Below are 25,858 nucleotides of genomic sequence, written 5' to 3'. Positions count from 1 at the left end.
GTACATCTGAGTAGTTGCTACTCACCATATAACGGAGATGCTGACTCACCGATAGGCACAACAAAAAGACTATCACAATAAGCTTTCGCCCAGCAAAGCCTTAGTCAAAAACAGGTGACACACACACACACACACACACACACACACACACACACACACACACACGCAACTCTGACTCCATACTGCATTCTCTGGCAGCTGAAGCCACACTGAGCTCGCAGCACCAGCAGTGCATGATAGGAGTGGCAAATGGGTGGGGTAAGGAGGAGGCTGGGCCAGGGAGGGGGAGGGATAGTAAGGTTAGGGGTGGGTGACAGTGAAGTGCTGCTGGGGAGCATGCAGGGACAAGGTGGAGAGAGGATAGTGTAGGGTAGCCAGGGGCAGTCGTTAGGTTAGACAGAGAGTGGTTGATCGTTGAGGGGGGGGGGGGGGGGGGGGTGTAGCGGAAAAGGAGAGAAGTTAAAAGACTGGGTGCATTGGTGGAATGAGGACTGTGTAGTTCTGGAATAGGGAAAGGGCTGGATGGGTGAGGACAATGACTAATAAAGCCTGAGGCCAGGAGGGTTATGGGACTGTAGGATATACTGCAGGGAGAGTTCCCAACAGTGTAATCCAGTAAAGCTGGTCTTGGTGGGAAGGATCCATATGACACAGGCTGTGAAGCAAACATTGAAATGAAGGATGTCATATTGGGTAGCGTAATCAGCAACAGAGTGCTCCACTTTTTTCATGGTCACAGTTTGTCAGTGGCCGTTCATGAGAACAGACAGCTTGTTGGTTGCCCATATAGAATGCAGCACAGTGGTTGCAGCGTAGCTTGTAGATCACGTCATTGGTTTCACAGGTAGCCCTGCCTTTGATGGGATAGGTGATGTTTATGACAACACTGGAGTAAGTGGTGCTGGGAGGATGTATGGGACAGGTCTTCATCTAAGTCTATTACAGGGGTATGAGCCACGAGGTAATGGGTTGTGTAGGGATGGACAAGTATATTGTGTAGGTTCAGTGGATGGCAGAATACCATTATGGGAAGGATAGTGGGCAGGTCATTTCTCATTTCAGAGCACGGCAAGAGGTAGTCGGAACCCTGGTGGAGTATGTAATTCAATTACTCCAGTCCTTGGTGGTACTGAGTTATGAGGGGAATGCTCCTCTGTGGCCAGACAATGAGATTTTTGGAGGTGGTGGGATGCTGGAAAGATAAGGCCGGTACATTTGTTTTTGTGCAAGATTGGGAGGATAATTATGGTCTGCGAAGGCTTGAATGAGGCCTTCGGTATATTTCGAGAGTGACTGTTCCTCACTGCAGATTCAACAACCAAAGGTAGCTAGGCTGTGTGGAAGGGATTTCTTGGTATGGATCGGGTGGCAGCTGTTGCAGTAGAGGTATTGCTGGTGGTTAGTAGATTTAATATGAACATAGTACTGATTTACCATCTCTGAGGTGGAGGTCAACATCTAGGAATGTGGCTCGCTGGGTTGAATAGGACTAGGTGAAGTAAATAGGGGAGAAGCTGTTGAGGTTTTGGAGGAATGTTGGTAGGCTGTCCTCACCCTTCATTCAGACTGCAAAGATGACATCAGTGAATCTGAACCAGATGAGGGGTTGAGGATTCTGGGTGTTTAGGAAGGATTCCTCTAGATGGCTCATAAATAGGTTGGCATAGGATTACGCCAATGTGTTGCTGAGCACACTGCCGAACACGACACCTTCATTTCAGTGACAGCTTCACAGCCTGTGCCGTATGAATCCTTCCCACCAACGCCATCTTTCTGAACTGTGCATGTGGGATCAGAACCCAGTTTCCTAGAACTAGAGGATTTATGATGGAGAGACACTGACCAACTTACTGCTTGCTTCAGGTTAGATGCAACTTGTATATAGGTAAGCCATAAAGTGGTTCTTCCACCTTCCTTGCAACTGAGAAGGTGTTGTTGTTGTTGTTATCATCAATGTTTTTGTACAGATGTAGTTACTTTGCAATTACTTTAAAATAATGCATGTTTTATTTGACAAATCATAATGTTTGAATGTTCCAGGCGAGCACCAGATGGTGTACATTGGACTCCAATACCAGTGCGGCATGTAACAAATTTGATTTTGACTCACATAGGTAAGTAATTTGCATGGTTAGTCTCTCTCTCTCTCTCTCTCTCTCTCTCTCTCTCTCTCTCTCTCTCTCTCTCTCTCTAACACACACACACACACGTGCATTATGTGGATGTAGGTCACACATCAGATGAGTGTTATCAACTTCCTTCACACAACTTAAGATCGCTATCAAACCTCAAATGATATTAATTCATGACTATATTATTTTTTATTTGGCCTACTAATTGTTATTGATTTCAGCCCATACATCAGTACTAGAATGAGATGTAGTCTGTACTATTTGTTCTTGGAAATGTTCTTTGAAATATTCGTGATATGATTCGGAAAAATTATGTATTCAATTTCATTTTGAACAGATGATTTATAGCTGTTAAGTACCTTAAAAAAAAGTTTTGCGCAATAGCGTATGTCATGTCTTCAATGAAATACTACCATTTTGTCATACAGGTAATTCGCAGGCATTAAGAAAGATATTAATTATAGTTTTTCCATGATAACTGATAACATATCAGTAACTCCAAATCCAAAAGCAGGGTCATCAGTGAAATACAAAAATTACCACTGAAAGGAAATTTTATTTTGAACTCCAGCATACAACCAGAATAGAACTGGAATCCTGGATTGAGACAGATACTGGTGGTTGAGTTTGAACTGGCAACCTGCACCGCACCACAGCAGCAAGCAATGCTAACTATTGTGCCACCCTGCAGGACCGCAGCAAGTGGCATTCTCCTGGACAAACAGCAACCACTGCTTCGTAGGAGCTGATTACAGCATCCTGGATCTAGATGTTGTCAGTGGTTGTCTGTATGGCAGTGCTGGCTGATCTTGCTGTCTGGTCATGTTGTTATATCCTCTTACCTATGGTAAGTGTTGATGAAGGTAGCCCAGCTTTTCAAAGCTTTGCGATAGTTAAGTAGGTCTTCAGTTTCCTAGAACCTCCCATTGTCGATCTGCACTACTGGTCTGTAGTAAGGCTTCATACAGAGGACATGAATGATGTCCTGTTGCTTTTTTTCAGTTGATGAAGGGTCTTAATTTTCGACTTCATGTGTGATGTCCAACAAGCTGCAAAGGATATGATATGCCCAAAGGAGCACTTCTAATAATCCCAGTTTCTGCAGAGGTATAAAAATCAATACTGACTCTCCAGGGCTGTATGTCACTGGTATTACAGTACTCTTTTTTTCTCTTGATGGCCCAGGTTCTGTATGTGAGCCAGCCGCCTTGCTTCTTCGGTCCTGGTGTCACATAGTCATCCTGAGTATTGCCCAGTTGAAACAGAAACGGTGTATCCATGATCATTTTATTCTCGCGACAATGGAGCAGAAAGAACAGTGCGAAACAGGTAGTGTCTTGTTTTGGAGTGTTGTCTGCATATGCCACGATGGCCAGTATTGCATTCTTGTCGTGGTGCTCAAAATAAACATATGACAAGAGCATGTCTGCCAAAGTTGTATTAGCGCATTCTGAGGTACCATCCATCTGCACTGGTAAACAGTTGTTTTCCTGTGGTGATATCACAGTGTGAAATTACTTCAGATCAAGGATCCTTGCAATTTACAGAGCTTTGGCAGTCGCCACAGCTTTGGCAACTGCGTAGTGGGCGACATAGTGCAGACTATTCCTATTCCTTCAACTTCGGGTACCTCAAAAGAGGTTGGTACCAGTTTGGTGAAATGGCATTGCTGCAGGTGGGATTGGTATCAGATGCCTCAGAGGTAATTGTGGCATGTACTTCAAATGTAGACTTTCCTTACAGTGGCCCATATTGTGTCTAATGGATTGGTAGAAATCGGGCCTGTGATACCTGCATCTGATACGGCCTAGAGTCATCAAGAATCCTAGATGACCAGATGTTGGAGCATTGTGGAAAGGCTTCTGGGCAGTGGGCTGTAGGTAAGCTGTGAAGATGAGCAACCATTTTTTGCTCTATTAAATCATAGTTCATGCTAAATGTTGTTCCATTTATTGATTGAAATCCTCCTTTGATCAGTTCCTCCTCCTTTACTGTTCCTGTGATTTTTAGCAGTGCTGAATCTTCCTCTTTTCAACAGCCATGTCATTTAATGCAACAAAGATGGAGATTTCATCCACACTTCTGTGTTCCACCAAAGGATTCCTTGAAAGGCAGTCAATGTCCTAGTGTTTTCATCCACTTTTGTATACCACTGTAACATTGTACTCGTGACGCTTTAGTGCCGGTCTCTCCCGTAAACCCAATGGCTCCTTTAGACTAGTATGCAAATGTAGAGAATCGCTGTCAATCACGCTGGTGAATGGTTTGCCAAATAAACATGGCCAGAACATTTTTGTATTCCAAATAACTACAAAGCCCCCTTTCTTAGTTGTAGAGCATTACATCTCTGGAAACTTAGGTTGTCACCTTTTCAGCACTTTCCTAAATTTGCACTTGAAATGCATATATCCAATGACAACAAATGATTAAATGAAGTTCTGTCTTGGGATTTTTGTCGTACAATGCTACGACCAAAGGAGGACAAGGAAATCTGTGTTACACCTCATTCCAGGAAAGTTTGACATCTCCCTGCAGTAGTTCCTGCAAAGAACATGCCTTTCGACAGTAGTCCTTTATGAATCACCAGTGGTATGAGCGCAATCCGAGAAGAATTCTCACTTTGTGACTGTGCTGAGAATCAGGTCTGTTGCTGCTCTTTTTTTTTCTGCATCACATCGGACTCCACCGCCGCTACCTAAAAATGTGAAGATTTTTATTTTTTGTGCTATTTAGAGGCAAGTTTCCAGATTCAAGTGGAAGCCTTCAATCTCAGCATATGCAGTTTTTCAGTTTATTGGATGTTCTTCAAATATTTTTTTAAAAAAATGACAATGTCATCCAGATAACAAAGACACACCATCAATTTAAGATGTCGAAGAAGGTGGTCTGTCATATGTTTGAAGATGACTGGAATATTACAAAATTGAAATGATATAAACAAACTTACAGAATCCTTCAGGAGTTACGAAGGCAGGCTCTTCCTAGTCAGCCCGTGTCAAACTTGATTGCCAGTAGCTTGTCTTCATGTCCATAGCTAACAAATACTTTGCTGCTTTCAAACAGTCAAGGGTGTTGTCGGTGGGTAGACATCATTCTTTGTAATGTTGTTCAGTTATCTGTAGTCTACACACAAATGCAATGTGCCGTTCTTCTTCACAAGGCTCACAAGAGAGGACCAAGGAATCTCTGAAGATTCAGTGTCATCAACTTGAACCATATTTTCCATTTCCTCTCAGATTATCCATTTTTCAGCTAGAGTCTTTGAGAGCACTGGCTGACTGGTAAATGATCCCCAGTGTTGGTATGGTATTTTTACCATGGACCACTTGGGTTGCCTTTTCTCCTCTCAGGTTTTGAAAGCATCTGAAAAGACTGCCACTCACCGATGTTGTTTTCTGTTCAGGTCAGATCCTGTTGGCAGTTTGATAACAGTTTTCACCCCTTCATTGTCTGTAGTCATCATCACTGAAACTAAGCTGTCCTTCCTAGATGAAGCTGCTCATGGCGATTAGTGATCAAAGTTCTCCTTTACCACCTACAGTGCTTATAATCATTGGTCACATGTGGATTTCTTTTCTGAGGCTGAGTAGCTGATTGCAGTCAACAAAAGCTTCACAGTTTAACTGAGCATCTTGATTGAGGCTTGAACTTGACTATTTAACGTTGGCGACATAAGATCATCTTCAGCAGCAAATAGGTACCCCATGCCATCTTTGTTCCATATGCTTGTTGGAATAACTTTGTGAATCCGAAGCCCTGGAACTTCTAATGCCTGCAAGAAGTCTCATACTTGAATAACACAGTGGCTAAATTCTGTGAAAACAACAGATTGAAAGAGCTGTGTTTTATGATTGATAGTTATTCATGCAATACATGTTCTTTTGGGCTGGACTCGCTTAGTTTTCCTGAAGTCAGAGGTTAGCCGAGCAGCAGGTACCTTGGTACAACTACAGGTAACAGCTGATGTGTTCAGGGAGTGGTGCATACAGCAATGGACTTCATCCTACAGGTCAACTATTATAATCTGCAGTTAACTGGCATGGAGAGAACTATTGTAATGGTTGATGTTTTGTGGTGTAGTTGTCTTTGAAACTGCACATTCTTTCTTAGCAGCAGCATACATGGTGTCCACAAGGGAAACACACTGCCATGCTGTCCTTTCATTCAAATGTCTGTTCTTCTATGGGGTGTTGCACTTGGCGTAGGAGTTGGCTTACCTGTGTTGCTCTGGAGCTGGGTTATCATTAAATGGTTGCAGCATAAGTCAGTTAAATTCTTCTGGGTTTGAGGCCTCATTGTCAACTATAAAATTCCTAACTAAATTCTTAACAATAGGGTATACTGCAATCTGTGCCATTGTGGCATGTCTTTTGGGGGCAGAACCACCAACAGCCGAGGACAGGGGCAAGGAACAACACACCCAATTGAACTAGGCACACAAATCAATTTCCCAAAACAACACTAGAAATACAGGGTGTTACAAAAAGGTACGGCCAAACTTTCATGAAACATTCCTCACACACAAAGAAAAGATGTTATGTGGATATGTGTCCAGAAACGCTTAATTTCCATGTTAGAGCTAATTTTAGTTTTGTCAGTATGTACTGTACTTCCTCGATTCACCGCCATGATTTCATACAGGATACTCTACATGTGCTGCTAGAACATGTGGTTCATGCACGATGGAGCTCCTGCACATTTCAGTCGATGTGTTCGTACGCTTCTCAACAACAGATTCGGTGACTGATGGACTGGTAGAGGCGGACCAATTCCATGGCCTCCACACTCTCCTGACCTCAACCCTCTTGACTTTCATTTATGGGGGCATTTGAAAGCTCTTGTTTACGTGACCCCGGTACCAAATGTAGATACTCTTCGTGCTTGTATTGTGGACAGCTGTGAAACAATGAGCCATTCTCCAAGGGCTGCATCAGCGAATCAGGGATTGCATGCGACGGAGGGTGGATGCATGTATCCTCGCTACCGGAGGACATTTTGAGCATTTCCTGTAACAAAGTGTTTGAAGTCACTCTGGTACGTTCTGTTGCTGTGTGTTTCCATTCCATGATTAATGTGATTTGAAGAGAAGTAATAAAATGAGCTCTAACATGGAAAGTAAGCAGTTCTGGACACATGTCCACATAACATATTTTCTTTCTTTGTGTGTGAGGAATGTTACCTGAAAGTTTGGCCGTACATTTTTGTAACACCCTGTATTTCTAGTGTTGTTTTGGGAAAATGATTTGTGTGCCTAGTTCAGTTGAGTGTGTTGTTCCTTGCCCCTGTCCTTGGCTGTTAGTGTGTTCTGCCCCAAAAAGACATGCCACAACTTCACAGATTGCAGTATACCCTATTGTTAAGAATTTAGTTAGTGTTTTTTTTTATATTATCTACAGAGTACATTGTGGTGCATATGACCTGGTAAAGAGTGCACCAACATTGAGACAGACCAGTATTGGTTTTGTATCTTTTATGAGATGATACACCTGATCCTCATTTGAAGTTTTCACCAGGACAATTGGTTTGGAGATGGAATGGCTGGCTTATGTCAGGAACACCACCAATATGTGATTCTATACCCATCAGTAGATGAGATTATAATAAGCATAGTCTTCATCTCAACAGGAAGTGAAAGGTCACCTGGTTGGGCTAATACAGTGGTAGGAAACCTAAGATAGGGGATGTGCAGAGTCCTGAGTGCTCAAGTATTAGTGGTTACAGATACCAGAGCAGCACCTTTTTCAGGGTGGAGTGCACAGAAGGAACCACTTTTCAAGAGACCTTAGATTTGAAACAAACCTTCAGTTTGAGAAAATAACTAAACTGCTTAATTATCATCCTGCATCAGTACAGACAGATGTTAATATAAAATTATTGGCAATCGTGAAACATTTCATTTCCGCCCATATATATATGTCAATGTGAAATGCCAGTTATCCTCATCGCATCAGGATATTTGAGGACTGACGAGTAAAATTAGTGAACTACTTATATGCATTAACACATAAATCATCAAAACACCAAACTGATGTAATTTGCAACACTTAACATACAGTGGCAGTTGGTGTAGTTGTATTTAATGTTAGAGGATTCTGGCTGGTAGAGGAAAAAACGGAGAAAGGAAAAGTTGTCACATTCCTTGTGGGATTATCATCAATTTAAGAGCATAGATATCTATAAATTTTGCTTGGAGCAGAATATGGAAGAGTATGCGATAGAAATAGAATTTCATAATAAATCCTTTGCAATAGAAAATGTGCGCTGAATACTTACAGACAAATAGAGATACAAAGTGAGTTATTAACACATCAAATTTGCATATTTAAGAGTAAAAAAAAAAGTATAATTGTGGTTACCTGTGATTTAAGATGTAGATTTTATTAAAAACTTCTCTTGTAAGAATTTTTTAAAGTTGGTTACATCATCTGTCAATTTATTTCCCTACTAGGGATGCTAATTTCTCAAAAACAGCTATCGATAGTATCTGTATAGGAAACTCTAATGAACAAAATTATGTACAAAATGGCCTCTCATTACAAGGAATGAAGTTCCTGTATGTTACGTGTTAATGCCATTCAAGATAAAAATAATCTTGCTATGAGATTCCTGGGTTGGGATTGGGGGGGGGGGGGGTGTAGTCAGTAGCCAAAGACATGAGCTAAACTGATACATACAGTGCTCATGATGTTAATAAAAATAAAACACCTATATATCGAGTTCTTACTTTATCTGAAACCCCCCTCCCCCCAAAAAGGGGGGGGGGGGGTAGAAACCCAGATTATACAATAAAGCCATGGATTACTCCAGGAATAAAGCTATTTTGCAAGACCAAAATGAAACTGTATCTGTCAGTTAGAAACAGTTGTCAAGTTCATGATGTAGCGCATTACAAGACATACTGCAAAATATTAAAGACAATAATATGGAGACCAAAGAAAATGCATTAGGAGAAAAAAAAAAGTCACATCCGGTAACAAAATAGATAGTACAGGACGTAATGAATCAGAGATGAGGAGAACCATATGTCATTAAGAATAAGTTCTACATTGGTAACCATGTGCAAAATGTTGCAAGACTACAACATTTCAAACACTGTTACTGAAAAGATGGAGTTGTCAGGTCATGTAGATGCCGCCAATACCTCAGACGAGCCATTACAAATACTTAAGTAATGAATTGACCCACATTACATTAGGAGAAGTAATGTCCAGCATAAAACATTTAAAATAAAAGTTTCTAGTGGTTATAATAAAATACAAATAAAATTACAGAGTGTTCTTCAGAGTTTAGTAACATATTAAGTCACTTGTGTAAGCAGCCAATCATTTTTTCATTGGAACATTTCCTGACTGGCTGAATTAGCTGAAGTTAAACCTAAGTATATGAAAGCAGATGCAAAAATACTGTCAAACCCCCATAACCTTCACTTTTGCCAGACTTGAAAAGGTTAGAGAAGGAAATACACAAATGGCTCCTCAACCGTCTTACTACAAATATTAGATGAGTTTTGTGTCTAAGGTTGTGCTTACAGTTTTTGTTTTGAATATTCCTATTCTGTTTGGTGTGGGTTTATTTATCAATTCTATTTCATTTTATCTTATTTCATTTTTAGTTCACTGTTGCTGTTTGAATTTATATATTGTCATTTTATCCTTTGGAGATAATGGTGATGTGAACACTAGAAAATGGAGTGCCAAGTGAAGAAATCGGAACATTAATGACATATTCTTCTGTTTGAGTTCAATAGAGGGGTGACAGCAGTGGATGCAGCTGGAAACCTTTGTGTCGTGTATGGGTATATTGCTGTTGGACAGGTCAAGACAAGAAAATTGTTTTCTTGTTTTAAGGAGGATAATTTTGAAATTACTGATTCTCCATGTTAGGAAGATCTTTGTGGTTTGATTGAGATTGTTTAAGCACATTAATCCACAATGATACACATCAGTGTACTCCAGAACTGGTAGATGTGCTGGGCTGTGGTCATTCCACCATCATGTGACATTTGCTTGCACTCAGGTGTACTGCTATGCATTTTCTAAGCCAGAATCACAAAAATCAGCAGGTGGCTTCATGTGGATTTCTGCTTCCTTGTCATCAATGGCTTGCGAACAACACCAACCATCCCTGTCCTATACTGTTATGAGAGATGGTGTCTTCATACTAACATGTTGTTGTTGTTGTTGTTGTTGTTGTTGTTGTTGTTGTTCAGTCCTGAGACTGGTTTGATGCAGCTTTCCATGCTGCTCTATCCTGTGCAAGCTTCTTCATCCCCCAGTACCTACTGCACCCTACATCCTTCTGAATATGCTTGGTGTATTCAGCTCTTGGTCTCCCTCTACGATTTTTACCCTCAACGCTGCCCTCCAATGCTAAAGTGGTGATCCCTAGATGCCTCAGAACATGTCCCACCAATCGATCCCTTCTTCTAGTCAAGTTCTGCCACAAAATTCCTCTTCTCCCCAATTCTATTCAATACCTCCTCATTAGTTATGTGATCTACCTATCTAATTTTCAGCATTCTTCTGTAGCAACGCATTTCGAAAGCTTCTATTCTCTTCTCGTCTAAACTATTTATTGTCCATGTATCACTTCCATACATGGCTACACTCCATACAAATACTTTCAGAAATGACTTCCTGACACTTAAATCTGTACACGATGTTAACAAATTTCTCTTCTTCAGAAGCGCTTTCCTTGCCATTGCCAGTCTACATTTTATATCCTCTCTACTTCGACCATCATCAGTTATTTTGCTCCCCAAATAGCAAAACTCCTTTACTGCTTTAAGTGTCTCACTTCCTAATCTAATTCCCACAGCATCACCCGATTTAATTCGACTACATTCCATTATCCTCGATTTGCTTTTGTTGATGTTCATCTTATATCATCCTTTCAAGACGCTATCCATTCCGTTCAACTGCTCTTCCAAGTCCTTTGCTGTCTCTAACAGAATTACAATGACATCGACGAACCTCAAGGTTTTTAATTCTTCTCCATGGATTTTAATACCTACTCCAAATTTTTCTTTTGTTTCCTTCACTGCTTGCTCAATATGCAGATTGAATAAAATCGGGGAGAGGCTACAACCCTGTCTCACTCCCTTCCCAACCACTGCTTCCCTTTCATGCCCCTCAACTCTTATAATTGCCATTTGGTTTCTGTACAAATTGTAAAAAGCCTTTCGTTCCCTGTATTTTACCCCTGCAACCTTCAGAATCTGAAAGAGAGTATTCCAGTCAACATTGTATAAAGCTTTCTCTAATTCTACAAATGCTAGAAACGTAGGTTTGCCTTTCCTTAAGCTAGCTTCTAAGACAAGTCGTAGGGTCAGTATTGCCTCACATGTTCCAACATTTCTACGGAATCCAAACTGGTCTTCCCCGAGGTCGGCTTCTACTAGTTTTTCCATTCGTCTGTCAAGAATTCGCGTTAGTATTTTGCAGCCGTGACTTATTAAACTGATAGTTCGGTAATTTTAATACCTGTCAACACCTGCTTTTTTTGAGATTGGAATTATTATATTCTTCTTGAAGTCTGAGGGTATTTCGCCTGTTTTATCAGGACTGGCTCTCCCAAGGCTGTCAGTAGTCCTAATGGAATGTTATCTACTCCCGGGGCCTTGTTTCGACTTAGGTCTTTCAGTGCTCTGTCAAACTCTTCATGCAGTATCGTATCTCCCATTTCATCTTCATTTACATCCTCTTCCATTTCCATAATATTGTCCTCAAGTACATCGCCCTTGTATAGACCCTCTGTATACTATTTCCACCTTTCTGCTTTCCTTTCTTTGCTTAGAACTGGGTTTCCATCTGAGCTTTTGATATTCATACAAGTGGCTCTGTTTTCTCTAAAGGTCTCTTTAATTTTCCTGTAGGCAGTATCTATCTTACCCCTAGTGAGACGTGCCTCTACATCCTTACATTTATCCTCTAGCCATCCCTGCTTAGCCATTATGCACTTCCTGTCCATCTCATTCTTGATACGTTTGTATTCGTTTTTGCCTGCTTCATTTACTGCATTATTATATTTTCTCTATTCATCAATTAAATTCAATATTTCTTCTGTTACCCAAGGATTTCTACTAGCCCTTGTCTTTATACCTACTTGATCCTCTGCTGCCTTCAATACTTCATCCCTCAAATCTACCCATTCTTCTTCTACTGTATTTCTTTCCCCCATTCCTGTCAGTTTTCCCTTATGCTCTCCCTGAAACTCTGGTTTAGTCAGTTTATCCAGGTCTCATCTCCTTAAATTCCCACCTTTTTGCAGTTTCTTCAGTTTTAATCTACAGTTCACAACCAATAGATTGTGGTCAGATTCCACATCTGCCCCTGGAAATGTTTTACAATTTAAAACCGGGTTCCTAAATTTCTGTCTTACCATTATGTAGTCTATCTGATATCTTTTAGTATCTTCAGGTTTCTTCCATATATACAGTCTTCTTTTATGATTATTGAACCAAGTGGTAGCGATAATTAAGTTATGCTGTGTGCAAAATTCTACCAGGCGGCTTCCTCTTTCATTTCTTACCCCCAATTCATGTTCACCTACTACGTTTCCTTCTCTCCCTTTTCCTACTACCGAATTCCAGTCAGCCACGAATATTAAATTTTCGTCTCCCTTCACTATCTGAATAATTTCTTTTATTTCATCATACATTTCTTCAATTTTTTCGTCATTTGCAGAGCTAGTTGGCATATAAACTTGTACTACTGTAGTAGACGTGGGCTTTGAGTCTATCTTGGCCACAATAATGCGTTCACTATGCTGTTTGCAGTAACTTACCCGCATTCTTATTTTTTTATTCATTATTAAACCTACTCTTGCATTACCTCTATTTGTATTTATAACCCCTGTATTTGCCTGACCAAAAGTCTTGTTCCTCCTGCCACTGAACTTCACTAATTCCCACTATATCTAAGTTGAACCTATCCATTTCCATTTTAAAATTTTCTAACCTACCCTCCTGATTAAGGGATCTGACATTCCACGCTCCGATCCGTAGAATGCCAGTTTTCTTTCTCCTGATAACGACATCCTCTTGAGTAGTCCCCGTCCGGAGATCCAAATGGGGAACTATTTTACCTCCAGAATATTTTACCCGAGAGGACGCCATCATCATTAACCATACAGTAGAGCTGGATGCCCTCGGGAAAAATTATGGCTGTAGTTTCCCCTTGCTTTCAGCCGTTCGCAGTACCAGCACAGCAAGGCCGTTTTGGTTATTGTTACAAGGCCAGATCAGTCAATCATCCAGACTGTTGCCCTTGCAACTACTGAAAAGGCTGCTGCCCCTCTTCAGGAACCACATGTTTGTTTGGCCTCTCAACAGATACCCCTCCGTTGTGGTTGCACCTACGGTACGGCTATCTGTATCGCTGAGGCACGCATGCCTCCTCACCAACGGCATGGTTCATGGGGGGCATACTAACATAAGGAAAAGAAAGGAATGGTTCAGCACAAATTACAGAGTACCTGATGGCTCAACACAAAAGTTTTGTCTCAAGTGCAGATAGTGTTGAGGATCAGTGGACAAAGTTCAAAACCATGGTACAATATGCGTTAGATGAGTATGTGCCAAGCAAGATCGTAAGAGATGGGAAAGAGCCACCGTGGTACAACAACCGAGTTAGAAAACTGCTGCGGAAGCAAAGGGAACTTCACAGCAAACATAAACATAGCCAAAGCCTTGCAGACAAACAAAAATTACGCGAAGCGAAATGCAGTGTGAGGAGGGCTATGCGAGAGGCTTTCAATGAATTCGAAAGTAAAGTTCTATGTAGTGACTTGGCAGAAAATCCTAAGAAATTTTGGTCCTATGTCAAAGCGGTAGGTGGATCAAAACAAAATGTCCATACACTCTGTGACCAAAATGGTACTGAAACAGAGGATGACAGACTAAAGGCCAAATTACTAAATGTCTTCTTCCAAAGCTGTTTCACAGAGGAAGACTGCACTGATCTTCCTTCTCTAGATTGTCGCTCAGTTGACAAAATGGTAGATATCGAAGTAGACGACAGAGGGATAGAGAAACAATTAAAATCGCTCAAAAGAGGAAAGGCCGCTGGTCCTGATGGAATACCAGTTCGATTTTACACAGAGTACGTGAAGGAACTTGCCCCCCTTCTTGCAGCGGTGTACCGTAGGTCTCTAGGAGAGCGAAGCGTTCCAAATGATTGGAAAAGGGCACAGTTCATCCCCGTTTTCAAGAAGGGACGTCGGACAGATGTGCAGAACTATAGACCTATATCTCTAACGTCGATCAGTTGTAGAATTTTGAAACACGTATTATGTTCGAGTATAATGTCTTTTCTGGAGGCTAGAAATCTACTCTGTAGGAATCAGCATGGGTTCGAAAAAGACGGTCGTGTGAAACCCAGCTCGCGCTATTCGTCCACGAGACTCAGAGGGCCTTAGACACGGGTTCACAGGTAGATGCCGTGTTTCTTGACTTCCGCAAGGCGTTCGACACAGTTCCCCCCAGTCGTTTAATGAACAAAGTAAGAGCATACAGACTATCAGATCAATTGTGTGATTGGATTGAGGAGTTCTTAGATAACAGAACGCAGCATGTCATTCTCAATGGAGAGAAGTCTTCCGAAGTAAGAGTGATTTCAGGTGTGCCGCAGGGGAGTGTCATAGGACCGTTGCTATTCACAATATACATAAATGACCTGGTGGATGACATTGGAAGTTCACTGAGGCTTTTTGCAGATGATGCTGTGGTGTATCGAGACGTTGCAACAATGGAAAATTGTACTGAAATGCAGGAGGATCTGCAGCGAATTGACGCATGGTGCACGGAATGGCAATTGAATCTCAATGTAGAGAAGTGTAATGTGATGCGAATACATAGAAAGATAGGTCCCTTATCATTTAGCTACAAAATAGCAGGTCAGCAACTGGAAGCAGTTAATTCCATAAATTATCTGGGAGTACTCATTAGGAGTGATTTAAAATGGAATGATCATATAAAGTTGATCGTCGGTAAAGCAGATGCCAGACTGAGATTCATTGGAAGAATCCTAAGGAAATGCAATCCAACAACAAAGGAAGTAGGTTACAGTACGCTTGTTCGCCCAATGCTTGAATACTGCTCAGCAGTGTGGGATCCGCACCAGGTAGGGTTGATAGAAGAGAGAGAGAAGATCCAACGGAGAGCAGCGCGCTTCGTTACAGGATCATTTAGTAATTGCGAAAGCGTTACGGAGATGATAGATAAACTCCAGTGGAAGACTCTGCAGGAAGACGCTCAGTAGCTCAGTACGGGCTTTTGTTAAAATTTCGAGAACATACCTTCACCGAAGAGTCAAGCAGTATATTGCTCCCTCCTACGTATATCTCGCGAAGAGACCATGAGGATAAAATCAGAGAGATTAGAGCCCACACAGAAGCATACCGACAATCCTTCTTTCCACGTACAATACGAGACTGGAATAGAAGGGAGAACCGATAGAGGTACTCAGGGTACCCTCCGCCACACACCGTCAGGTGGCTTGCGGAGTATGGATGTAGATGTAGATGTAGAATAAAGCAGCAACTCCCCCTTCAGAAACCTGCATGTATCCACAAAAGATAATAATATGCATGTTGTGGAACAGTGATGGTGTGGTATGTACTACAAAGTGCTTCCCTGAGATGTAACCATTATTGCTGACATTTGTTGTCAACAACAGAGATGTCTTGCAGATGCTGTCCAAGAACAATGACCAAGAAGACTGTGTGAAGTGATGCTACTCCTCGATAACACCCACTTGCATTCTGCTTGACTGACAAAATACTCTATACAGGAGTTGGGAAGTCATTCTGCACCTACCTTATTCGTCTGATCGTGTGCTCTCAGATTTTTCACCTTCTCCACTTTCTACCATAAAACTTCCAAGCAACTTCTTTCCAGATGAAAATGTACTCAGAACATGTCTCGCTGAGTTCTTTGGCTCAAAACCATGTAATATAACTGCGAAATCAAAAAATTGTCCCAGCATTGGCAGACTCTTGTAAATACTGAGAGAGAATATATTGTTATTGACTTACGCGCGCGTGTGTGTGTGTGTGTGTGTGTGTGTGTGTGTGTGTGTGTGTGTGTGTGTGTGTGTGTGTGTGTGTGTGTGGGCGCCCGCGCGTGCGCGCACGGCATTTGTTAAACTACAGAAAAATGCTACAAACTTTTGCACCAATCCAGCGATATATTTTCAAAGTCGTAGTTAGCATATCTAACGGATTCAGATTTGAGAAGGCTAGGTATACATACATTTTACTGTGTAAATCAGAATTTGAAAATAATACAGTATAACAGGAAATGTCACAAAATGGTTCAAATCCTTTCTCTGTGACAGGAAACAAAGGGTATCATTAGGAAAGGGTCCTGTATAAAGCTATCAGTCTTTGTTAAACTGCAAACTAAACATCTGTGGTGTCCCACTAGGACCCATCTTTGAACCCTTAATTTTCTTTTGTATGTTAATGACCTTTTATCAGTAAAATTGCTTGATAATAAATCCAGTTTATTGGAACATACCAGACACATGGTGAAATGCCAAAACAAATCTCAATTTGTAATATGGATGCTGACAGATGTAAACTAATGAACCAAAACATCACTCTTCATAATAGTATGTTGACCTACTTTTGGAATGCAATACAGCAGTGATTCAATGTGGCATGGATTTGAGAAGTCTTTGGTTGGTTTCTGTAGGTATGTAGCACCAGATGTCAATCCATTAACCATGAAATTACTGTAAACTATGGGCCACTGGTTTGTGGGTGCAGAGCTGCTGTTGGTGACACAAATGTGTTTAACCAAATTGAGATCAGGTAATTTGGTGACCAAGACATCATAATGTACCATGTGTAACAAGAAATGTGTTTCATTTGACCAGATGACATATTTTGATGATCCCTAAAATTACAATCGATGATGTCATTTGGATCAACAGGAGACCTCGAGGGGTTGTCTGGTCTGGCAGCCCACGCCCAGCAGTGTGCACTTAATGGTGTGCTCCATTAACAGAGTGAGCAAGCAAGCCCCGTCCTTCAAGGTCTGCTATGAAACATGGGCATCCAACACCTGGATACATACTTGAGGTTTCACTGTCCTTGAGGTGCTTTCCACAGGTGTTTATGACAACTTGACGTAAACTGTAGGCCAACGTTTCCAAGATGGTCATTCTCAGGCAATGAGCCATAACATTTTGGCTCTTGCCCAACTATCCACACCAACCAAGATGAGATACACTGATTAAAATAACTCGGTGACTGACAGATTAAAGCGGCAGAGGGCAGTGTTGCGAGCATGCCGCGAACGATGCTAGAGTAGGCTGACTTGTAACTGGTGCCTACCATTTGACTTGCTAAATTGTCAATCTAAAAATTATTTCAATTGGAGAATTCTCATCTCGGGTCATGCGTCAGTGCTTGTAGATGACAATGGCCATGCATTTGCAATTTGGGCATGTTTGGATGTGTGTGTTTCTTTTACATCTGATGACAGTCTGATAGCTATCCAACTATCTAATTCATAGCTATCCAACTAACATGCATGTCTGCTGCATATACTGTCTGAGTGTGATGAGTAGCAGTCTGTACAGATTCATAGTGCTCCTCCTTCCCTGATTTTCCATTGCATGATTTGTACATTGTCAGTCACCTACATCAGAGTATTTCTTCGTTTACGGACAATTTTGTTGCTAATATAACTCTCAATTGGAGTCTGCTCTGCTTCTATACTTACCTTACTGCATCCATGCAAACACGGCATTCCAACTTGCAGTGGGCAGTGGTCATAATATTTTGGCTCATTGCTGCATGTTACACAAGGATGATAAACGTAGCATACTTTGCATTTATTCCATAATGATATGTGGGTTCATTTTTGGGAACTCATAAATCAGAGTCCAAAAGCACATTATAAAAAATAATATGTGACGTGGACTCAAGTACGTTCTGCAAAGGCCTGTTCAGAGATACTGACTCCTTCTTCCCAAGATATTTATTTCTTAATGAAATTTGTCATAAAAAACATATTTCTGTTCAAACCAACAGCTCTGTACTCTATAAAGAATAATTTTCGCAGAATTTTAAGGTCTTGGTCTATTATTCAAGAACAGGTATTTTTAGTACTTTACTACTTATAATGTTTAGTTTCAGAGGAGCCTTAACTATATACTGACAACCAACTCCCTCCACATCCAAGGTAGTTGGTAGTAGTGGCTGTGTCTATATTATTAATAATTTCAAATATTGTAAGTGTTTCATAAAATCTGACTTTGGTACTTCTTCACTTACATAATGTGAACAGTGTAAACAAGTCTTCTAAACTTTTTGTCTCTTTTATGATGCATCGGTACAATAGCCAAAGAATTATCATATGCACCTTAGTGTACTGTACGTTTATGTTTTTGGGACCACATGAGGGCAAGACTACTCCTAGAGTGGGCATTTAGGAATGTACAAAATTATTGAATAAGAACAATAGGGTGCTTTCCAGAAGCTGGCATGTGTGCCATGTTTATTCAGAAAGTCTATCATTATGGGCTATGAAGTATGGAGCCAGAGTGGTCACCACCAGACTAAGGGGCATGTTTTCCAAGAGAGGGGTGGGAAGGCATGCCTGTGTCAGTCAGTGGCTGTCTGCAAGACAGGCAGAGGTTTGTCCCAGCTCACACTTGCAAGTCTACTCTGCAGCTCCCACATGACCATTTGTCATCCTCAGACTGATTACTTGTGGGTACTGGAAGTTTATTTCCATCAGCAACGCCGCACCAGGACATCACCCTTTCAGCGCTACTATGCGACCAGCCCAAGCCTGGTCATGACTCTTCAGTAAAACAGTTACTCCACTGTTTGAACAAATTTTCTCTCTTTTAGTTTGTTTGCCAAACATGCAGACATTTTGTGACAAGTTTGTTATTACCTTTTAAATGAAAATATGATTGAAATTGTTTGACATATTCCACATATGTGTGGATATCATCATTTAGGACCTGTGGCAGTCTGTCTTTCAATTTTGTCATTATGTGTTAGGTATTCCTGTTTATATTCTCATTAAGTTGATGATGTATGTGCTGAAGGTTGAGCTAGCAGAATAAACCTTTGCAGAAGTGTTGCAAAATATGGTTGTGGCTGGCTGCTGTGTTGACACAATATTCTGCCTTAATTATTTGGCAGTCAGGATTATGAAAATGACCTGGTGGTTACTGCTGGGGTATGCTAGTGTCCCAAAGTTGATACAGTCAATAAATTGGATAATATTGCCTGAGAAAAGTTTACAGAACAAGGTAAAGCTTAACTAAAAGATAATTGCCATACAGCAGTATGAAAACATGTAATTAAAAAAAAAATCAGAAACATGATTAAATTTAAAACAAGTATGTAACAAAACCAGTATTTTACCCCAGTGTTCTAGCTTATACTTTCCATACAGATGGATGTGTGGCCAGAATCGTTCTGCAAATTGAAGTGTGTTTCATCAGTGAAACAGATTTGTCTTTACAGTGCTGCTTGTGAAACCTACTGTCGCAGATACACAGGTCTGTGGACAACTGTTTTGCAGGTATCATTGTATGTGGTCATGAAGCTGAACCCAGGTATTGGCGCTGTTGTGGAGTAATTGCTCGAGATTGGCTTTATTCAGTGCTCTGACATTTCCTGTATGTTGGCGACATCACCAAAGCCTTTAAAGAACTCTTTGTCTCACATTCACCACTGTCGAATCTGTACTGTTCCAGATAGTTTTCAAGGCAAGATATTATGCTATCTTCATGAGAGTTTTTAATGACATCTTAGTGCCATCACATTGTAAACTTCACTAAGAGACTGCATTCTGCTGACAGAGAAAATGCAAATGGAACTGGGACATGAGAAATCTAATTAATGTGTTGTTATCTGTCTTTCAGTCATGTTCTATTCTAGGTCCATGGACTGTACTTGTGTAAGCAGCAAAATTTCTGTTCCTCAGGAAAAGGTAGTGGTAGTTTAAAGTTTCTCTCCTTTTAGCTTTCAGTTGCCCTTTTTTTGGTTAGACTCAACCTTTTGGATACAAGTTTTGACAATCTGAGGCATACTCTTAAGAGTCTTTTAGTTTTGGTACTGCTACACAGTACAACATAAAAAAACTATGAGAGGTGGCCAGAAACTAAGTGTACTGTGACTATAATGGGCTGTGGGTTTTTAGTTTTTGAGGGTTGGTAACACTGAGTGGTAGGCTGGGATCCCCTGATCAGAGCGAGCATTGCAGGAGCACGGTAGTCTGTAATTTCATGTTGTAGTGTCCAGTTGCATGAAAGATGTAGGTAAGAAATCCCGCAAAGTGCGAGCCATGTGCCGTGATAAACTTCCTAATTGTGGAGAGAATAACACCTAATGAAATTTATTTTGTGAATCAAAACATTGAAGGTTTTATGAACAGAATGGGTGTATTGAAGTGGTGTAGGGAGTTTAGAGGAGGCAGAACAAAAGTTCATGACAAACAGAGGAGTCTAAGACCTTTCATTTTGACTGATGGGTGGCTGCAAAAAAATTGAGGAAACTGTCCGTGAAAGCTGTTGATTGAAAATGGATGAAATTTTGAAATGTTTCCACAGCTCTTCATAACACTCTTATATGAGATACTAACAGAAACATTAGGGTACCAGAAACTGTGTGCAAGATGGGTCCCTAAACAGTTGACAGAGCAGCACACAAGAAATCAGCCGGGTTGTGACTGTGAGTTTTTTGAGTGACTTGAATTGGAAGTTGAGGGATTTCTGAGCTGTATTGTGACTGGAGATGAAACATAGGTGGCTCATTACATGCCTGAGACAAAAAGACAATCATTAGGTGGTGTCATGCCAATACCCCATCTGCCAAAAAATTAAAACCGCAATTTTGGGCAAAAAATCGTGGCCCCAGTTTTGTGGGACTGAAAAGAGAGAATTTTGGTTGAATTTGTGCCTCCAGCTGAGACCATCAATGCACAACAATATTGTGAGGCCTTATAAAATAAACCAAAACGAGCATTTGAGACAAAAAGAGGGGAATGCCAACAAAAGGGGTGTGCTTGTTGTCGACAATTTATGTCCTCATACAGCCTTAGACACCAGGACGTGTGGTTGCAATGATGTTTATGTGTAACACAGCTCCATGTACAGGTGGTGCTGTCTTGAATACAAAAAGTTATAGAAATGATAGGACTGGGATGGACTGTACTGGGTGGGTAAGTCATAGCCCCACTATCAAAAAGCTACAACCTATTTGGCAAAGAAGTGGAAACACCAGTGGCATAATGATGGACCACATTTGTCAGTTGGGAGAAGAGAATTGCTAAGCAGTGTCTAATTTTGTGTGATTGGCTTACTACATGTTTCTGTGAAAATTGTAGTGGTCTTTGTGGGAACTGGTGTTCTAAGCAGGATAATGAGGTTCTTGTAATGTTTCGTCTCCTTAAAGCCATAATTACATGTAGCATGTAGTTGCGTGCAAAATGATTTTCCTCAGTTCCATCCTTTATAAATACAGAGGAGAGTACAGCTATACTAACATTAGTAAACCTAAAACATATGAACTGCTGTCCTATTCAAATGTAACTGATCCTATTCAAATGCAACTGATATTTTGATTCAATTTTATGAAGAAGTGTAGTAGTATTACTGCAATGGGTAGGAAGATTAATTCCTTTAAAGTATTTAGTTGCAAAATTTCCACTGTCACTGAGGCATTAGTTTAACACAATCACAGTTAATTCTTTCTTCATTCATGACAAAAATGAGGTAGCACTAAATAGCAAATGTTGATGCAGCAAAGTACAACAATGTCTTAATTGGAAAAATGATTCACTACTAAATAAATGATGTGCTCCTGCTATACAATGCCTCTTTAGCTTTGCATTTATCAATACTGATAATATTGCAGTAGATACAGATTTTCTTTTGAATGCCTCCTCAAATTTTACAAGACGAAAAGCTCTGCATATAATGTCAATAATATTATTAAAAGGATAGATTATTACTCACTATATATAGGAGATGTTGAGTTACAGACAGATACAACAAAAACACTGCTCTATGTTTGAGCTTTCAGCCAAAAGACCTCCTTCTGAGGTGAAAACACACACACACACACACACACACACACACACACACACACACACACACACACACACAGTAGTCTCTAAGGCTGACTGATTAGCAATCTCTCCTTTTCATAATATTATCAATTCCATCCTCTGAGATGCCATTATTAAAGTGAAGGTATGATTCCAGTTAACTGTCTCAATGATTTAATACGTGCTTTATTCTAGTGTCCACAGGCTCCGACTGAGCTGGTGGTATAGTGCTGCAGTACCTATCAGAGTTGAGTTGTCTTAATAGACAAAAACAATACCTTTCATGTATTATGATGGATAACATTCAAAATTGTACTACTCTTTTTTTTTAAATGCAATAGTGTTTTACTTTTGGGTATGCTACATGTAACGAACTGCACAGTCCTACTTGTACTTTTGCTTTAATGTACTGGTTGTGGATTATAAATTTTCTCTTGACCTTTTCAAGTATGAAATGTTTTTTATAGCATTGTCTTGGGAATGTGAGCTGCCAGGACATTTTCGGGGAACAATGCTGGAAAATGCGAAGAACCTTCTAATTAAAAAGGTGCAGGAAGAAATCCATCTACCAAAAGTACCTCAAACATTAAAGGAAAAGAAAAAACCTATTAAACTCAAACAACTACTTTCATCACCAGTTGTTACTGGATCACCATTCAGAATAGCCATGAAGAAAAAGCTACAGAATTTTATAAGTAAGTTGTATTTTCTTCCATAAATACATTTTTCAGTTGCAAAATCAACTGACTTAGATTTGCTGATTTTGGCAAATTCATTAAATTTTCATTTGTTAATGTCAGTGATACGTTTTAAACTTGGGCAGTGAGGGACATGATGTATAACTTACTAAAGAGCTTTGTTAAAATGTATGAAGCCTGTTGTGTTTTAACACTAAATTGAAAGATATTTACTTTTATTTCAGATACAACAAAAGAAGATAAGGAAAATATCTGTATTGCAGTAAATCCTTCTTTGTCAGATACACCAAAAAGAAATGTAAATTTCTCTTCAGCTGATCCACAAAAACCATACAATGATGTTATTAGAAGGATGAATACGGGAAATCCTCGGCCTTTGTTAGGCTTTACACAAAACAAACCGTGCTTTTACAGAGACAGAAATTTTCATCAAAATTGGAAAGAACCAGACTTCAGCAATTCTCCATTGCAGAATAGGAATTACCCTATTACAGCAGAAAGCTCTCATTTTGTATACAGAGAGGTAACAGAGAGAAGACCTGTACAATCTGGACCCTTCTTCCCTCCAAGTGTGCATTATGGTCCAGTAAGGCAAAGAGAAATGAGCCGTCATAACAGAAGGCACAGGCCATATTATTAGTGTGAATTATTACACAGCAGTTCATTACTACAACACAATGCTCCATATTCTCTGAACATAATAAACACTGCTTCAGAAATTTTAGTGCTGAGTGTTGTTTTTAGTGTTATTAAGACAGTGATACGTATGGCTGTGATTGAAACAGGTGTGTCATCATTGGCAAATTTTTGTTGTGAAGTAATAAAACTGTTAAACAGCTCTGCATTTAAACATGAATGAAATTGGGGTACAGGGCTGTATTGTGTGGAGTCTAAAACAATTGTTATTTCTAAGATTCCTGGAAGTATACGTGGAAACACTGCCATATATAACCAAATATTGCTCCTCCTATTTACACAATGCAGAGAATTAAGGAGGGTGAGAAATAAGTGGAATCATGAGGAGCCAGTCTGCAGAGATATCAACAGCGAGAAATGCAACAAAAGTTAAAGCCTAAGCTTAAATTTGCTCTTTGATGCCCTCTTACAATGTACTTCCTATATGTTTATTGTCCTCTGTATGATTCTCTATGTCCTTACTTCTGACATTTCTCATTTAACTGAGTAAGGAATCTTTAGGTTCAGAACTGTATTGTGGGGCTATTTTAAGATGTAATTATTAGGAACCTGTACTTAAAAAGACTGAAGCTGTACTGTTTGCTACATTTTTTCAGGTATTTGCCTTCTTTTTGAAGTTTTTAAAGATTATAATGTTATTTTTGTTGTGAATGTTTTTGTAATTTCTGTTGCTGTTTCTACTTATCATATTCCACTGTTATAAGCAGTCATTTTCTGTTTCAATTTACAATGTTTTGTCATATGCAGTAATGAATACCAGTATGAGTGTTAGAGAACATCTGTGACACCGTCTCCATCTATGTTCATTTTAATTTAATGGGAGATGGTATGAATATTTCAAAATGAAATATTGCAAAATTGATCTTGCAGATATGTAAATGACATTCTGGTAATAAAAAGAGCTATTTTATTTTATTGCTTGTACTTTTCTTGGAAGTAATGCATTATACTCGTTCTCTTATGTATGCTGATACATCTTCCACAGCTTCCTTCTGCCATTTCTTTAGTAGTTTTTCAAATTTTCTTGGAATTACGTATGAAATTGTAATTATAGTATCAAATTCACACTAGAATTGAATGCCCTTGAACTACTAGGGTAATAAATAAATGAGACACATGGACCTTAATACACATTCAAGCTATTTAATAAACTGAAAAGTAACAACTGAAATACATGTTGTACTGGCTTTGCAAACTGTTCTTAAACAAAATTACCTTACCTGCTCTAGGGTTAATGCAACGCAAGCTCATTGTTACATAATGATGGACAAAGTAGTACACCAGCAGAGCTATGCAAATAAATCAGAATATAAACTGAACATAGGGGTATTAAAACAAAGTAAATGGTCCACTAACAATTTAATTAGACAACTTACATATGGAACTATCATGACAAGTTATCTTTCGAAAAGACCTCTATTAAAAATAAAATGAGAGGGAAAAGGGTGCGAAGAGAGAGGATGGAAAGACGAAAGCATGCACTTCACATAATATTTGAATGGAGATGTGGACACTAGAAAATAGGTCAAGTGGAGAAATTGGAACATTCCCAACTTTCTTCTGTCAAAGTTCAGTAGAGGGGGACAGCAGTGAAGATAGCCAGAAAGATTTGTGCTGTGTATTTGGATAATGCCATTGAAGAGAGCACAGCAAGAAAATAGTTTTCTCATTGTAAGGAGGATCATTTTGAAATCAATAACTCCACATTCAGGAAGACCTTCAGGGATTGATGAAGATTATGTGTATGCATGGTGTCTGTTCTTTTGAACATGTCCAAAAGAACAGACACCATGCATAATCTGCAGCTGTGAAACATTACATGTAAGCTGAAGGGGAAATCACTGCTGTCAGCTGCAGTGGAACATTAAGTTGAATCAGCAGCGACAAGCGAAAATGTGTACCAGACTGGAAATTGAACCCTAGGTCCCATGTGTACTAGGCACATGTGGTAACCACTGCGCCATCCGGGACACAGCGTTAACACAACTGCACTGACTATCTAGGCACACCTCAGACCTGATCCACAGTCCCACCAAGTGCCAACTGCCCACAGTCACTGTCCTTCATGCTCCCTTTTGCTACTCAGAGCCGGCCACTGTGGCCGAGCGGTTCTAGGCACTACAGCCTGGAGCTGCGTGACCTCTAAGGTCGCAGGTTCAAATCCTGCCTCGGGCATGGGTGTGTGTGATGTCCATAGGTTAGTTAGGGGACTGATCACCTCAGAAGTCCCATAGTGCTCAGAGCCATTTGAA

At 40.1% G+C, this 25,858-nt stretch overlaps 1 protein-coding gene across 8 annotated transcripts in view; it reads left to right on the top strand.

Moving 5' to 3' along the window:
• LOC126267471 (PC-esterase domain-containing protein 1A-like) overlaps positions 1 to 24,521 on the top strand; it is a 230,704-nt gene extending 206,183 nt beyond the window's left edge. For all 8 annotated transcript variants that reach the window (XM_049972746.1, XM_049972747.1, XM_049972748.1 and 5 more), the window contains exons 8-10: positions 2,041 to 2,114; positions 22,680 to 22,907; positions 23,135 to 24,521. In XM_049972746.1, the coding sequence (XP_049828703.1) occupies positions 2,041 to 2,114; positions 22,680 to 22,907; positions 23,135 to 23,550 (718 nt within the window). In that variant the 3' untranslated portion in view covers positions 23,551 to 24,521. The remainder of the gene's footprint in view (positions 1 to 2,040; positions 2,115 to 22,679; positions 22,908 to 23,134) is intronic.
• Positions 24,522 to 25,858: the final 1,337 nt, after the last annotated feature.

This window comes from Schistocerca gregaria, chromosome 4, assembly GCF_023897955.1.
Source record: "Schistocerca gregaria isolate iqSchGreg1 chromosome 4, iqSchGreg1.2, whole genome shotgun sequence".
Classification (NCBI taxonomy): domain Eukaryota; kingdom Metazoa; phylum Arthropoda; class Insecta; order Orthoptera; family Acrididae; genus Schistocerca; species Schistocerca gregaria.
The sequence above is the reverse complement of the archived record's forward strand: the minus strand, read 5'-3'. Positions and strand labels throughout refer to the sequence as shown.